Source organism: Drosophila albomicans, chromosome 3 (genome assembly GCF_009650485.2).
Source record: "Drosophila albomicans strain 15112-1751.03 chromosome 3, ASM965048v2, whole genome shotgun sequence".
Taxonomy (NCBI): domain Eukaryota; kingdom Metazoa; phylum Arthropoda; class Insecta; order Diptera; family Drosophilidae; genus Drosophila; species Drosophila albomicans.
Window position 1 is genome coordinate 20,525,074 of NC_047629.2, and position 14,999 is coordinate 20,540,072.

The following is a 14,999-nucleotide window of genomic DNA, read 5'->3' on the forward strand; positions in this document are numbered from 1 at the left end:
ACATAAATAATGTAGTAAAAGCAATCAAATTGTAAAAAAAATTCAATTGGTCGGATAGCGAGAGCTGGGTAAATGGCTGTACTTGCTATCCTTATGTTGAGATTCGATAATGCCAAATAGAGTCTCCCGTTTGCGTGGATCCGTCACCAATATGAGTTTATTAGGTGATTCACCCGATGAGAAGAGTCCGCCCAGCAAGCGTTTGCCTTCACGCTGCACCGTAAACTGGACACCGCGCCCCGTGCTTGTCACAGCACTGATCTCCTCCCACTGATAGGACCACATTGACTAGGCAAAGAGAATTATATAGATTAGCAAGAGTGAAGTGAAATTATCCTTTATGTGTTTACTTACCACCCAGACGCCAAACATTTCGTTGCGTTGTGTGTAGATCAGTCGATAGTTGGTGACCAGCAAATACTCCTTCTTCTGCACGATCTCCTCGCAGTGTATAAAACTGTCGGTGGTCGCAAATTTACCCTTGTCCAGCTCCCTGCGCGAAGAGCAAGCAGTCAGCAAACAAAAGGGTTGAGGTATTGCAATTTATCATGCAAAAGAGTTTATTTCTTTTTTTTGTTAGGATTGCTCTAATTGTGTACATTCTGAAGTACGCTACGAATGAGGCATTCTAACTACAAGATCAACAACTCTTTATTTATTCAGTAACCATTACAAGTGTAAAAAAATAGCGTAGACATCTGAGACTGTTAATCGGCATAGAGTGTATAACCGGTCTCGGAATATTCATGATTAGATAATTAACATAGATATTATGTAGGAACTTATTCTACTATAGTGAAAAACAGTAAGAAGTGCTAGTTTCTTAAGCGAAATTTGTACATTGAATTTAGTGTAGTTTCATGCTATCTATTTTAGTATGAAAATATATAGCTACAAAGTTGATAGTTTATTAGTAGAGTTAAAATCAATATTCATTGCGATTGCGATTGCAGTGTGTAGTGTTTTCTGTGGTTCTAGTATTGTTTTTAGTTATGATTTATCTGGGTATCTGTGGAGCCAAAAATTTGATGTGTGTCAGTGGTTAGCTTGTTAAAGAGGAACGTGACAAAATTTTAGCAATAATGGGAACATATTAGACGGACAAATGCAAATGAGATTGGCATGACTAATTTAGACTATACGTTAAGCGAAGATGAGTGGATTATAGCAGGTACAAATCTAAACAAATAAATAAACAACAAATAGTACTTACTTAAGCATGATGTTGCCCAGAGCTTCGCCATGGCAATAGGGACGTAACACATTATCGTAGTGCTGGAAGCGAGGTGGTCGCAGTCGTTTCACCTCATCGGTGCTTTCGGTGGCGCGTTTAACAGCCTCAAAGCTGCCGCTGGCAAAGTCAACAACGCCAGCGGTGGGTCGAGCTACTAGACCAATGGCGCCCTTACCCAGACCCTTGAAGAAACCTTCGACACCCTGTTCGCGTGCTCCACTCACTGGTTTGGTGACCACTCCTGTGACACCATCCACAAAGCCCTAAGAGCAATGAAAAAGCGATGATTAAATGCTTGATTATGCCAATTGAGCTATGTGAGCTCACCATCACCAGACCCTTGCCGCTGCGTGCCAGACCCTCATGGAAATTCTTTGGCTTGTTATGCATGCCCTGGCGACGTTTGCGTTGATAGTCATCGTCAAAGGTCAGGGCAGCCAAGCCCTTACCCATGGCACCTGTAATCCTAGAGGTGGATAACAAAAATAAGCAATTTAATTCTGTTTTATAGTGCCACACATGTTGTGAACTTACTTCGACACCGCTCCAGCTGCGCCACCCACTGTGTGGCCGAAGAGCGACTTGACGCCCAGCATCAAACCCTCGGCGAACTCGCCGGGTCCTTGAATGGCGCCCTGACAAAAGAAATAGTGAATTACAGCACAGTCCTTGAGGCTATCATAAAGTTCAACTTACATGGAATGGCTCGTAAAACAGATCTTCGACGCCCTTCTTGATGCCCACCACAAGGCCATAAGGATTGCCCAACACATCCAAGCCCAGCGCCAGCACATATAGTTGCTTCAGCGCCTGGCCAGTGTAATGAGAGCTGACCTCAGAAACGAGCTGCGACTGGCTGAAGAACTGATATTCACGCTCGAAGAACGCCAGACGGAAGACGACATCATTGATGTCGGTCAACGTAACGCCAACGCCTTGAACCAACGGTCCAAGGAATCCAGGCAACGCTGTGGTATCGGAGCCAGCCATCGAGAAGCTAACGTGTATTTTCAATGGACCCAAATGCAGATTATCATAAAAGTTCTTTTGCTCCTGCTGCGAATGCTGCTCAAAGTGAGCCGTCAACGGCAGCTCAATGGACTCTACATCAGTGCGGAACAGTTTGGCAGCCTGTTCGTCCGTCACATCCGCGGCAAACATCTCAGCAATGGCAGTTAGGAAAAGTATGTCCACCTTGAAGTGGAACTCCTGTATAAGAATGGAGGCATACTTGAACTGCTTGATCTGTGAGTTGGGTATAACTCGCTCGATCATGCTGCATTCGATGAAGGGTTTCATTGTCGTGCTGCTGGCGACGCTCTTGGGCGGTGCAATGGGCGCCAATACTACTGGGAATACGGGATCAATGAACTGATTGTCCATCTGTATGCGATTGATCTTCAGATGCAATTGCTTCTGGAACGGCGATGATTTCATTGACATCCAAATGGCTGGGTAGAAACTGCGCTTAAGACGTCGATCGCATTGCTTTGTCAGCGTCATTGAATCGAAGTTAATCTGCAAGAGATTCGCATTAGTAAAAAGCAAATAATTGAAATAATAATGTAGTCTACCAGGTATTTGTTGTCCAACTTGTAGGTCTTCACATCATTGACCGACTTGTGAACGAGGTAGCGCTGGTACTCGGCTTCCATGAGCTCCGTGTCCTGTATTGTCATTTCCTTGAAACGCTTCTTGTTCGGTTTCCTTGATTCCCAAACAATGCCCGAGCTGGTGACGCCTAGATAAAGTATATCCAGTCCCGACTCGTTGTTAACCACAGAGATACCAATGCCATGAATATGCAGATCAATGTTCTGTGTGATTGTTTGCAAAGTACCGCTCGTCTCTGTGCGCTTGGCAATCTCCTCGAGTTCAGTAAAGAGCAGCACACGCTGCATGCCATCGAGGAAGGACACCATAAACGCTTTGCGGCCATCTGGTAAACTGCAAGTGAAATGTTTATAGAATTCAAAGAATTCCCTTCAAAGTAAAATAAACTCACGCTATGTTCTCGATGTGATCGCGTCTCAGATCAGTTTCATGTTTGTCCTTGCCAAACACAAGAGTCTTGGGACCTGTAGGATCGGCCCATGCGTACATCGTATTATGCTTGGACTTTAAGACATGCTCCTGCTTGACGTTCTTCTCGTAGTACACGATATCCTGGCTGGTGTGATTGATGATCAGGCCAGGCGCCAGGCTTGGCTGGTATTCGGTAAAGGTTATATACACACCACCCTCTGTGGTTTGCACATCCACATGGATGCCACCATGCTTGCTGTCGTCGAGCTTCAGCAATGTGCACGTTACTTCGGTGTAGTCAAAAGAGGGCGTTATTTTGTCATCAACGCGCACAATCAATTTGTGATTTGAATCAGTTTTGGGCCACAGCGGTTCCACTTGGTTAGGCTGGAGCACCGTCCAGGGATCACCGGGTCGCAAAAGCTCTTGAAGATCGATGGTAAAGCGACATTTGTTGCGCATGATGTAGAAGGGTATAAAGGTGATCTGCTTGGTCAGGGAGTTCTGTGTCAAATGATTGTGCACACCAATCTGATAGGTCTGCTCATTGGCATTGCACGTGACACCGCCAATGGAACCAGCAACATCCAGTGGGATCTTCTCACTCCACTCGCCATTATCAATGCGTATCGATGCGCGCTTCTTGTCGAACAGTTTCTCGCGAGCGGTGAACAAAATTGGGCCAGAGTACTCGGGAGGATGGTAAAGCACTTCAACCGAAGCAATCTCTGTTTTGTAAGTGAGCATCATGCCCGTCTTGTTGATCATCCAGAAGGGACTGTAAATGGTTAGCATGACGCTGCCATGACGATTGGTTGTGCTGCAAATACAAGTTAATAAGTTACTTCAGCAATTCAATAGAATAAGCTCTGCTGACTCACCGCACATTCAGATCCATTTCCATTTTAACGTCCGAATCGTAGGAAGCGAATGTCCAGACAGCTACTTCGGGGTTATTTTCCGATATTTCCGTGGTATAGGACCAGTCCTTCTCCAGGTAACCTATCAACTAGTTGCATGCCAAGAAAATTCATGTAAAATTTTGTTTTTTTTTTTAAATTAATGCCTACTTACGCGCACTACGAGAACACTCTTTGATTCCTTGCCCTTTTGGAACATGCGCACGGTGGGCAAGTGCAGCACATGACCAGGATTCACTTCCTTCTCGCCATAATCAAGGAAATCTTCACCCTGATACTGATCAAGGTCCGTGTACCGGCTCAGCTGCGTTCCACGCTCGTTTTCATCATTAGCCGGCGATTTGCGCACCGAACAACCAAGCACAGATACCTTGATGTCAATGGGCAGCGAATTGCGGAGGTAGAGCGGAGGACGCAAGTGGAGCGTATAGGTAACGCTCATAATGCGATACTTGTCGGATGTGCCGAAATAAATATCTCGCTTTTCACGTTTCACATTGATGTACAGCGCCTCATAAGTATCGATGGGATCGCATTGCAGCTGCTGGTCATAGTCGAGTTCCGAGGGTTTGTTGTTCCAGACAATGCCCTGCACCGAAGTGCGGTAGCCACTGAGCGAAAAGTACAGTTCCTTGCTATCGGAATAGATGGCGTGCAAGGGTACATTCAATACTTTTCCAGGCTTCGCTTGGCCAACGAGTATATACTCCAGATCTGACTTGCGACGAAATACGCTGATTGTGGTCGTAAAATGATTGTGTATCTACAAGAAGAGAGAATCGACGTTAAACAGGAATGAAGGTATGGATTGTATAGGGGATACATACGCTGACAACGCCATGAATGTTGACTTTGGTGGTGCCATACTCAAGTGTGACTTCAGATACGATAGCCCAGTGGTCTTTGCCGAAACCCGTTAAGGGGAAATAGCGTGTGTCAGCCTTGGACACAGGCAGGACGACTTCCAAAGGTAGATCACTAATCTGTAAGCGCACAAAATTAAATTAAACAAAGCTACAGCAAAGTTGCCAGTTATGCTAACCGTCACATAGAGATTGTAGTCCTCATGCATATCCTCGGGAATGGTGCTCAAGTCCTTGGTTTGCAAGTAGACACGTCCGCCGGCTGATACCTTGCATACTTGTATATCTTCCGGCTTAACTAGATGATCCTCCTTGTCGCTTTGCAGCACCAACGAGTTGTTAATCGAATGTCCACCGCGATGCACTTCGTGCAGCGTGAATATGCCCTGCGATAGATCCAGTGTAATATCAACGCCCGTATCGTTCTCCACAATATACGGGGCAACCACATCAGGTTTACTCAAACCCTTCTCGTGTATAGCTTGCGAGAAAGCGTCACCCAGTTCACTCAGCAAGCCCAGGCACGTTTTGCTCAAGGTAACCTCGAGAGTTTCCTTGGAATGTATGCGAATGTTGGTCGTCTGGTTGTCGTCTGTTTCATCGAATTCGTTTGTGACCTTCTCGATCTTCAAATCAAACTGCAATTCCCAAGGTATATACTCGCTCACACCGTTGCGACCGACGACCTCGTTCAGCTCAATGATGGGCTCCCATTCTGCCAAGATTTGATTGTAATAGTTCTGCAATCGAATAATGAATTTAGTTAAATTATTTGCTACAAGCCTTCGGTAACTTACCATATTCAGCGTTAGAGAACCGTGTGCTGTTAAATTGCGACTCCAGTTGTTAAAGACCGCCGTCATGCGTGTGTCCAGTGATATGAGTGGCTTCGTGTAGTAGCCCATGCCGGATTCAATGACAACAGTTATGCTCGGCATCTCGATCACACATTTCTCCGTCTTTCCTTTGTCGCTTGCTGCGACAACATTGTCCTGCTCTTGAGCCTCAGTGGCACTTTCAACCTTGGTGAACCAGTACGATCGCGAACTGAATGGTTTTGGATACCAGAGCTGGGAGAAATCGTTGCTTTGCTGCTCAATAGCTGCCTTCTCTGCCGTGCCCACGGTTATGCTCATCATTGCCTTGTTTAGTAGTTCAATTGTTGCTGGCGACACATTGATGATAATATCACTCAGCTTCAAGCTGATGTGCATGCCCTCCTCCTCGGGAGTTGAGCCCTGCAGACTAATCACACATGGATGTAGTATATAGTGACGAGTTAGCTCGCGACGCTCGGGCAGAAAAGCGCACATAAATATCTTGAGCGCATCGATTTGACCATTGATGATCTGCTTGTCGTTGATTGAGCGATAATTCAGATGAGCTTGTGCCTGGAAAATTTGAGACAATTGATTAATACTGTGAATTAAATGATTCAATTACTCACATTGAAGATAATTGCATTGGTGTTCAAATCATCGAGATTCTCCACCAAGATCACATCGGGCTGATCAACGTGTAGTATCAGATGCATTGTTTTCTTTGGACCTTGTTCTGCAATTTTCAAGTTATTATTAAAACTTTTGTCATAATGCATTTCATCAATGGAACATACGTGCTTCAAGGCTTAGTTTTGTGGTACGTGCACTGTCCCTTGCCACTGTTTCCAGTTGCGCTGGGTTGATCACAGCTGGAGCTTCTTTCGTTGTATCCGTTGGCAACGCGAGGAATTTTGTCAGCTCCAGTAGGAAATCAATGCAGACAATCAAATCGAAGCCACGCACACGAACCTCAGCTGAAATTATAAGAATTGAGAGTATGCTAAGAATTATACAAACACAAATGAATTATATGTGCTTACCAAAAGTATCGTTTTCTTTGATGATGGCTGTCACGTCTACCATGTAGGTGGGATCCTTTTTGCATGCCTCAATTATTTCATTCTTGTCGGAAATATTCCAATTCTTGCAGCTCAAATACTGGCGAATTTTGCCCTTGTTGCCTGGTCGCGTATCATCCAATTGAATGTTGCAGAGCACAATCGAAGTACTCAGCGTATTGTTGTTCAACTGGGTGCCCTTCACAGACAAGAAGTAAATGCCAAAACAGGCCAAGCCACGATCTTCGGCCTCCATCAAATTGATAGTGACACCATCGAATTGGAAGTTGAATTTCAGTTTCTCGTACACCTTTTCAACCACAGGCGTGATGAGGGATTGAATACGATCCTCTGTTGTCCTTGTACGCCTTGCCTCTGCTGGTAATGGCTTCTCCGGAGCCTTAACCTCTTCTGGAGGGAACTCTGCGTTGCCCTCGCTTAGATTATGATTTAAAATTGACATAACCAATGCGTAGTCATCCATGAATAGAGTAAGCTACAAAAAAAATGCTGAAGTCGTTAGACAGTTGAAATTCTAGATCGATTTGCAAGACCTTACTTCAACGGACTTCAGGTGACCCGATAGATTGAGTTCTGGCACATCCTTGTACCAAGTGCTCGACAGATTGCGGGTAACGGATAACGTGAAACTCATGGGATTCATCATAACCTGCGAGGATCTAAGGCCAAATGCAGCATCCACATCTAAAGAGGATTTCTTGATCAATAATGGTTTGTTTTAATGCTGCAGCAACTTACCGTCGTAATCCTCCTCAATAGGAGTATCGGAGTCCATAATGATTACTTTGGTTACCTTGACATCGTTGAGCTGCAGCTTGATCTCATCGATGACACCTCGTTCCTCCATGTCCGGCACACGCACCTCGCTGGTGTTGTTCGTCAACTCCAGCAGACCCAAATCAAGTGAGAGCGCATTGTTGCTCTTCGAATCCTCAGGTATGATAATAATTGGCGCCTTGATGCGCACATTCAGCTTCATGCGGGTCGCCTTCTCATAGGCATCCATTGCATTCTGACGCGCACTTTCAGCAGCTGCAGCGCTGGCATCCGACAGCGCCTGTTGTGCAACTTGGAAGTTGTTTAGGAAGTTCTAAAAAGCGAAGGTGGAGTTCAGTTAATTAAAACAAAAGTAAATACGATGAACTTACCAATACACCAGCCACAAACCAATTGAGGAATATAATCTTCATGCAGCCAATATCCACAGTGATTTTCATATCGTCCGAATTGTAATCCTTGGTGTACTCCTTGTTGAAAAGCACCACCTGGCAATTAAACGCATCCTGACCCACAATACTCAAGATCTGCATAAGAGGAAATTAATTAGTAAATAAATAATTTAGTTCATTTTTAAAATTTCTTACATTCTTGTGTATTGTGTGTGGATTCAGATCCTCGACCATAATATCCTTGAGACCCAAATTCACTTCTGTGTATGAATTTTTCAACGTGACATTTGATACAAACTGTTTGACATGCATCCAGGCTAAGGGACGATTGCGCGAGGTGAGCTTGAGGCTAACCTCATTCAGATTGGCCACAATACGCATCTTAATGCTCTCCACACGGGCAGCACGTCGCTCTGGAGTGCGTCGCACTGCATGTTGGGCTGTGGTCAGAATGGTTTCTGTATCCTCCATAATGACATGCAACTTGTGCCGAATGCCATCGCCATCACCAGCCGAAGCATAACGATCTTTTGGCCCCGTGGAAACCATAATTTTTTCCAGTCGCTTCTGGAAATTGTCGACGAGCGCCAACAGACGCTGTAGACACTCCTGATGCAACACAATGTTCAGCACCTCAAAGTTCGCCACAACGAGCTGCTCGGTGGAATTGTACTTGGTGCTAAACTCTGGCGATATTTTATCGGCCATGGTGTAGGAAACTGTGAGCAGACACATCATATCCTCAGCGAAGCGTGGGGTGTCAATAATGTCCAGCACTTGCTCCTTATCGCCGATGCAATCGAACTGTTTAATATTGATGCCGCCCAATCTGTAAAAGAAATGTAATTTAATTAGTCCCAAATTTTATTAAAAAATAAAGTTAACACTCACTTTAAGGTGGCCACCGTCTCGTAGGTGCGTTGCGCGAGACTCGCCTCCAGCTGAAGCACCTGGACAGAGAGTATATGCCGCGAAGATAGTGATGTGCGACGCAGCAGCATGTCGCTGTCAACGCCCGCCAATGAATTTACTGATAAATTGGCGCTGCGTTCTTCATCGGGCGTTACGAATGGTGTCGTTGGGTCTGATAGGTTGATCAATTCACTGGGCTGATACGATTGGTAGAGCGTGAGCGAGACCTCTCTGAGCGAGAAGTTGACCTCAACATTGGTATACTGTATGATCTCATCCACGGTCTCCACGGGCTTTGGCACCGACGTGGTGCTGCGCTTCTTGAGCTCACGATTAATGAAATTCGATATGGAACTGCGAGAGCGTGTCAAGATGGGTTGCACAACGGTATCCTCGTTCTTGGGCAGCGGTATGCTGGTGGCAACGCCAATGGCTTCAAAGACACGATCCTCGGTGATATTCAACAGCACCGATGGCACCACAATATCCACCTTGATCTTGGGCAAACGTGGATCATCGTCGACCACGCACAGTGCAGCGGTTATCTCCAGCGATGTGGGCTGCAGCACATGCAAATCCGTGGATACAGCGAGACTGAGCACATGTTGCCAGTTCTCAGTTGGTCGCGCCACCAGCAATTGTATATCATTGAGCTTTACTATGAATCTGTCGTACGCATTATCCATGACATTCTGCATTATTTCGGCCTTTTCGCTGCCTAGACTGTGCAGCGCTTGAACCGAGTTTGCTATGCGATGATGCGGCGCTGTGGTGACATGCACTTGACCCAAACTGACCACAATCAGTGACTTTTCGTGCTCCACATAACGACCGCCATGTGGGACTACAATCACATTCGGCATTAGCAATATGTCCGCATCCAGCACAGATTTCTGATCGATAATATACTGCATGCCTGTGGCCGAGCGCTCCTTGATGCCCACAAGTTGTGAGGCAGCCGATTGCTCTAGTTGGGAAAGATTCACATTCTGAGGCGGCTTAAAGACTTCGAGCAGACTCAGTATCGTCTCTGCATCGTAGATAATTTGCAGTGGACGTGCGACGACTTTAACGCGCTGATTGCACTTCTGGTCAATGGGATTTGTTTCGAAGAATATGTCCAGCAAATTGAATTCATCGGTTACCATTGACTTGACCATCATTGGCGTGTAATTCTCACGCGTCAAGCCCATCAGCTTTAATTCCTTCATGCCGGCAGTCACACTAATTGCCTCCGCCGAGGGACGCTGCGTAATTGAAGCTGTGGCCATGGAGAACTGCAGCAGCATGATGCTTGGCATCTGATGGTAGTCGAATGAGGAGTCGGCTTGTGCAATGCGCGGTTCCTGATACAATCCAATATCCAGCGCAATCAGCTTGAAATTCATAACAATTGCCACATATTCGATGGGCGCATCCTGCGGCTTTACGTTTTCCTCATAGCCAATGGCCTTGAACATCTTTGCCTTCTCCTCTGGCGTCATCGCAGCCTCAAATTTACTAACTGTAAGCGTAGTAAATAATCAGAATTATACATAAACATTTATCCTGCATAAGTTTAGAATTTACCAATATTTTCATTCCCGTCGTTTTGCTCTTTCTTAGCACCTCCGCCCCACCAGCCACCGAACCATCCTGTGTTCTCTGGCGGCGCCGCTTCGCGTTGCTTGGCGATCTCAATGTTGACGCGCTGTCGTATCAGCAGAAGATTAAACACATCTAACTCCTGTTCCAGCAAATTGCAGGCCTCCAACAGCATCGCAGGTGGTTTCTTGCTGAGCTCACGTTCTTTGTATTTCTGCAAATCAAATGGGCATTAGATTTTATTAATGTGGCAGCATTGGCAAGATGACAGACCTCTCCATAGGTATTGCAGCGTTCGCGATGCTCCTGCATATACTTCCAGCTCCAGGTGCGTCTTACTCGACGCACATCATGCTCCAGCACAGCGGTTATCGCAAATTGCCACCACTCTCGGTAGTGACCCTTGTAGGCTACAGACGAGAAAGATTGTGTTAGTGGAAACTGATTCATCGTCGCGTTGATAAGCTGACACACTTACGTATGTCGTAGGGGCGATACTTTCGATAAGGCACGCCGAGCTGCATCCGATTCATTGAATCGCCCAGTTGCATGATGTTGTGAAACTGCGTGTCCGTCAGTCCAACATTCAGCGTTTCCATTTCCATGCTCAAGTCAATCTTTGGATTCTCATAAGCTGGAACATCCAGCTCTGGATTCATGTTCAACTTTAGCTTGGCATTGCAGGAAAGTGGACCCAAAACTACAATGAATTTTTGCTATAAATTAAATGCTTCATTCAGCTTAAACTTTGGGAATTACCATAACAAAAGTTTGCCGGCTTAAAATCTTTTTTGGCAATATCTTTTTCGAATGTGTTTGACAACGTCGTCTTCTCCTGTTTACCATAGAGATTGCCATGACAGTTCATGTATACCGACAGGCAAGAGAGATTCGCAATTTTAAACACCTGCGGCGCACGCTCTGTCATATAGCATTTGTCCCAGTTTTTATCCGTTGTATACAACTCCAGTTCATGCAGTGTAATACCAAACGAGAAGGGATTCCCTGTGGTTGTGGTATCTTCGTAGCGCACGTGCACATTGTTGATCGTCACCTGCAAGTTATTGACTATCTGTACAGTCAACTTCTCAGCGAAGCCCGCATCAGCCTTGGCCTGGACTGTAAATCAAATAGAGTGAGTTTAGAAACACATTCAATTTTAATTATAATCTGCATTTGTTTTTACCCTTCTCCAGCTCTTTTTTGCGTGCTGCTTCCAAGGCGTCGAGTGCCGCCTTTTTGGCTGCCAACTCGTACTTGGCCTCTTTTTCGGCATTGTATCGCACATTGTTGTTGGGCGAGACGAGCGCATAGAGATTCTCAATATCAACAATAACTGGCTGGCTGTACAGATTTTTCCAGGGTATTTTCAGCACCAATTTACCTAACACAAATAAACAATTTCAATGAGTATTATATCTATACATTTTACTATACATTTAACTCACCTAAATAGCCGTAGATTAATTGAACAGGCAAGTCCAAGTCATCGAGCGCATTCTCACGTATCTTGAGGTTCGTTAAAACCACATCACCTGCAAAAAATCAAAAATAAAACTTTTAGTAATTAAATAATTATAAATTGATTCATTGCTGCAAATGCGTGGAATTGTGCAAATAAACAAAACAGTAGCGGTAAAAATACCCCAAAAACATTATCTCTATCTAGCTCGTGATGTGTGTGTTGCTTCTATGACTATATACTTTCGCTTCCTTATATCGAGTCCAATTAAGCGTGTCTGGCATTCAAAATACTTGGACAAGCGGCACTTCAGCTATGTCTGGAATGCCAAAAACAAAAATACACATACGCACCTCAAGCTCAGCGAATACTTATTCGATTACGTATACGCAATATATGCATACCAATGTGGGTCAATTTATTTAACTAGCCAACCCCTATAAATCTTTTCGTAACTTGAGAAGTCATATGGAAGTAACAACTGTTGCATGATAATCAATTCATTGGCATTATCAATATTTCTATTGATAAGCAATATAGTTTGAACACTGAACTACTTTAGTTGTTAAGTAGGGGGGGATATATAGGTAATCTCGTCTAATAAAGTTACCAATCTCAAATCAATTTTCTGTAATAAATCATCGGGTAATATGTAATAGTTGATACGATCATTTCGAACAGTGTTAACAATCTAAAAACAATATTTTGTAATACATAAATAAGTAATAGGTAATAGCTGATAAGATATGTTCTAGTAATGTTTTAAAGGTGAAACAGTTTCCCTTTAATACAAATGGTAAAATGCAATTGCAGAAACAATTCTCTTCAGCACATAAATAAAGAAATTTTCAATTTGAATTTGCAAAACAATAAACAAAACACTTTTGTTGTATGCGGGTTTTGCAATGTGGGCTCTATCAAAAGGTATTGAAATAAAAAATTTCGCAACTTAATGATTCCACACGATAAAAAAAAGTCTTACGTTGTAAATTCAATATCGATCACTGACTTACGTAAAAACAATACTATAAATAAATAAAAAAAGAGTTGGTACTAGGGGAACTTTCTCACTTGTGTTTCGAATTCAGTCCCCTAAAAGCAAAACTGGCAGCTGTAGCTTATCAATCGATGGACTAATTCAATATTGGGTTAATAGTCTGAGTAATTATGTATACGCAAAGTTTTTTCATTCAACTGCCAAAAATATTCAAGAACTCGAAACGAGTTATAAATAGTGTTGCTTTCAAACAATGAAATTTATTCATGAGATGCAAATTATGTCATCAGGTTCAAGTTCAAATTAGGCTCGACGGCAGTCTTGATGTCATTGACAGTGGAAACAAACCAGTTTAAGCACATTTTGTTTCTTTATATACATTCTTTTTGGTTAATCAACATTTTGAATGGCATTAGTTGCTTGACAAAGGTGTAAGGTTATGTCAACTGGAGCTGAGCACATTACACGTCAACTGAAGTAGTCTGAGAAGCCATTGATGCATCATGCAAAGCGTCGCATTCCTTAGGGGCAACGATTCCCATTATTCTTTCACAGAAAGTAATACTAGAATGGCAGATTGTAACAGACAACAGAATTGAGAGAGATAAGAAGGAATAAACAGAAACCGCAAGCGAAAACAATAACACAAAAACTTGATGATGTGACGAGAGCTGGGGTGGGGCTCTCTCTGTTTCGCTCTCTTGCGAGCATAACGGAAGCGCAACAGGCGGACGAGAGAGAGGAACGTTCTAATCGCACATGCATGCCAAATTTGCAGACTCTCTATTTTTGTTGAAATTGTGTCACTGCTCGCGGCATGAAGGATAAGGTCATTGTATTGGGGTGGCAAATAACCAACTGTGCGTGACAGATAACGCAAAAAAAAAACAGAAACGTGGGTGAGAAATTAATTAAGTCAGCTAACTGAGTCAACGAGTCAGTTGCGTGCTTGGGGGTCATCTAATTGGAGGAATGTGCTGGGAGATCATTTGGTGGATGGAACTAAAACTCACCTCCCCAGATGCCGATTTTCAATTGTTTATGATCCAAATTCTCAATGTAGTCGCCCAGCACCTTGTTGAGAACATCGGCAACCACGGCCTCGAATACCATCCTGTTGCCGTCGCCGTTTCCCTCTCCTCCTCGTCTTCCAACTTCGGTTAATCCAAAAAGCAGCTGTTTCGCAGCCCAAAAAGCTGCTGCTTATTGATTTTTCGTAGTATTTGTAATTACTTGTGTTTACAGCTTGTACATGTGTTTGAGTGTGCGTGCGTAGCTTTTTTTTGATGGTCGTTTTGTTTTAGTTCACTCGATGTATGATTTTTTTTTTAGCTTTTCTAAACATTAAAACAAAACAGAATGAAAATGGTATTGAGAGACAACGAAATATAACACAGTGATGATGTCATCATCATCATCAACCATCAGTTGCCGAGAACAACCAAAAGAAAAAACATGCAAACAAATAGGCACACACAATATCTAAATGTTTCGTGAAGCATTACACAAAAAACAAAGCGTAACATTTGACATTGTTTGCAAATATTATTCACTCATTTCACACACAAAATTGCTACCATATGTGGGTATTTTTTCTAGCTTGCTTGTTTTGCAAATTAATTTTTACACTTTTCTTCACGCGGTTTCAATGCATATGCATTGGTTTATCTTTAATTGCTAAGTGGTTCGGCACAACAACAATAACATCAATAAGAACGTCGCCGCAAAATTTACCTATTTGACTAAAAAACAATGCGCAATAATAATAACACGCGCGCTGCGGAGCAGCTCTCAGTTGAAACTGAACTCTCACAGCGACAACAGCTGTAGTGTTCGCGCTGCGGGTGAGTGGTGGTTCCGAGGGAGGTTTGTCAGCTAACTGTCATACAATAATCCGACATATATAATAATTTCTAATCTATGGGTTCTTGTT

At 43.7% G+C, this 14,999-nt stretch overlaps 1 protein-coding gene across 2 annotated transcripts; it reads right to left on the reverse strand.

Moving 5' to 3' along the window:
• Nucleotides 1-28: 28 nt before the first annotated feature.
• On the reverse strand, nt 29-14,880 carry LOC117570283 (intermembrane lipid transfer protein Vps13). Of its 2 annotated transcripts, XM_034251803.2 has the most exons (29): nt 14,801-14,880; nt 14,080-14,403; nt 12,056-12,142; nt 11,794-11,991; nt 11,367-11,726; nt 11,086-11,307; nt 10,881-11,017; nt 10,593-10,821; nt 9,003-10,527; nt 8,307-8,940; nt 8,091-8,246; nt 7,681-8,032; nt 7,481-7,626; nt 6,904-7,417; nt 6,658-6,837; nt 6,490-6,596; nt 5,840-6,433; nt 5,222-5,782; nt 5,007-5,162; nt 4,334-4,942; nt 4,141-4,268; nt 3,240-4,079; nt 2,809-3,181; nt 1,931-2,752; nt 1,769-1,869; nt 1,562-1,700; nt 1,214-1,497; nt 355-493; nt 29-288 (listed from the first exon to the last, which is right to left on the reverse strand). In XM_034251803.2, the coding sequence occupies exons 2-29, from the start codon at nt 14,177-14,179 to the stop codon at nt 43-45; spliced, it is 9,939 nt and encodes a 3,312-aa protein (XP_034107694.1). In that variant the 5' UTR covers nt 14,180-14,403; nt 14,801-14,880; the 3' UTR covers nt 29-42. The 2 variants fall into 2 exon arrangements, with proteins under 2 accessions (XP_034107694.1, XP_051859942.1); XM_052003982.1 differs by lacking the exons at nt 29-288; nt 355-493; nt 14,801-14,880 and adding an exon at nt 609-1,009 and having other exon boundaries at nt 14,080-14,538.
• Nucleotides 14,881-14,999: the final 119 nt, after the last annotated feature.

What these genes read in the sequence shown, in the direction of transcription:
- LOC117570283 (XM_034251803.2), bottom strand. Translation starts at nt 14,179, where the DNA reads ATGGTATTCGAGGCCGTGGTTGCCGATGTTCTCAACAAGGTGCTGGGC. An exon ending in CGACGGGAATGAAAATATTG is followed by an intron (nt 10,528 to 10,592) that starts GTAAATTCTAAA and finishes CTACGCTTACAG; the next exon opens with TTAGTAAATTTGAGGCTGCG. An exon ending in GGTTTGTGGCTGGTGTATTG is followed by an intron (nt 8,033 to 8,090) that starts GTAAGTTCATCG and finishes TTCGCTTTTTAG; the next exon opens with AACTTCCTAAACAACTTCCA.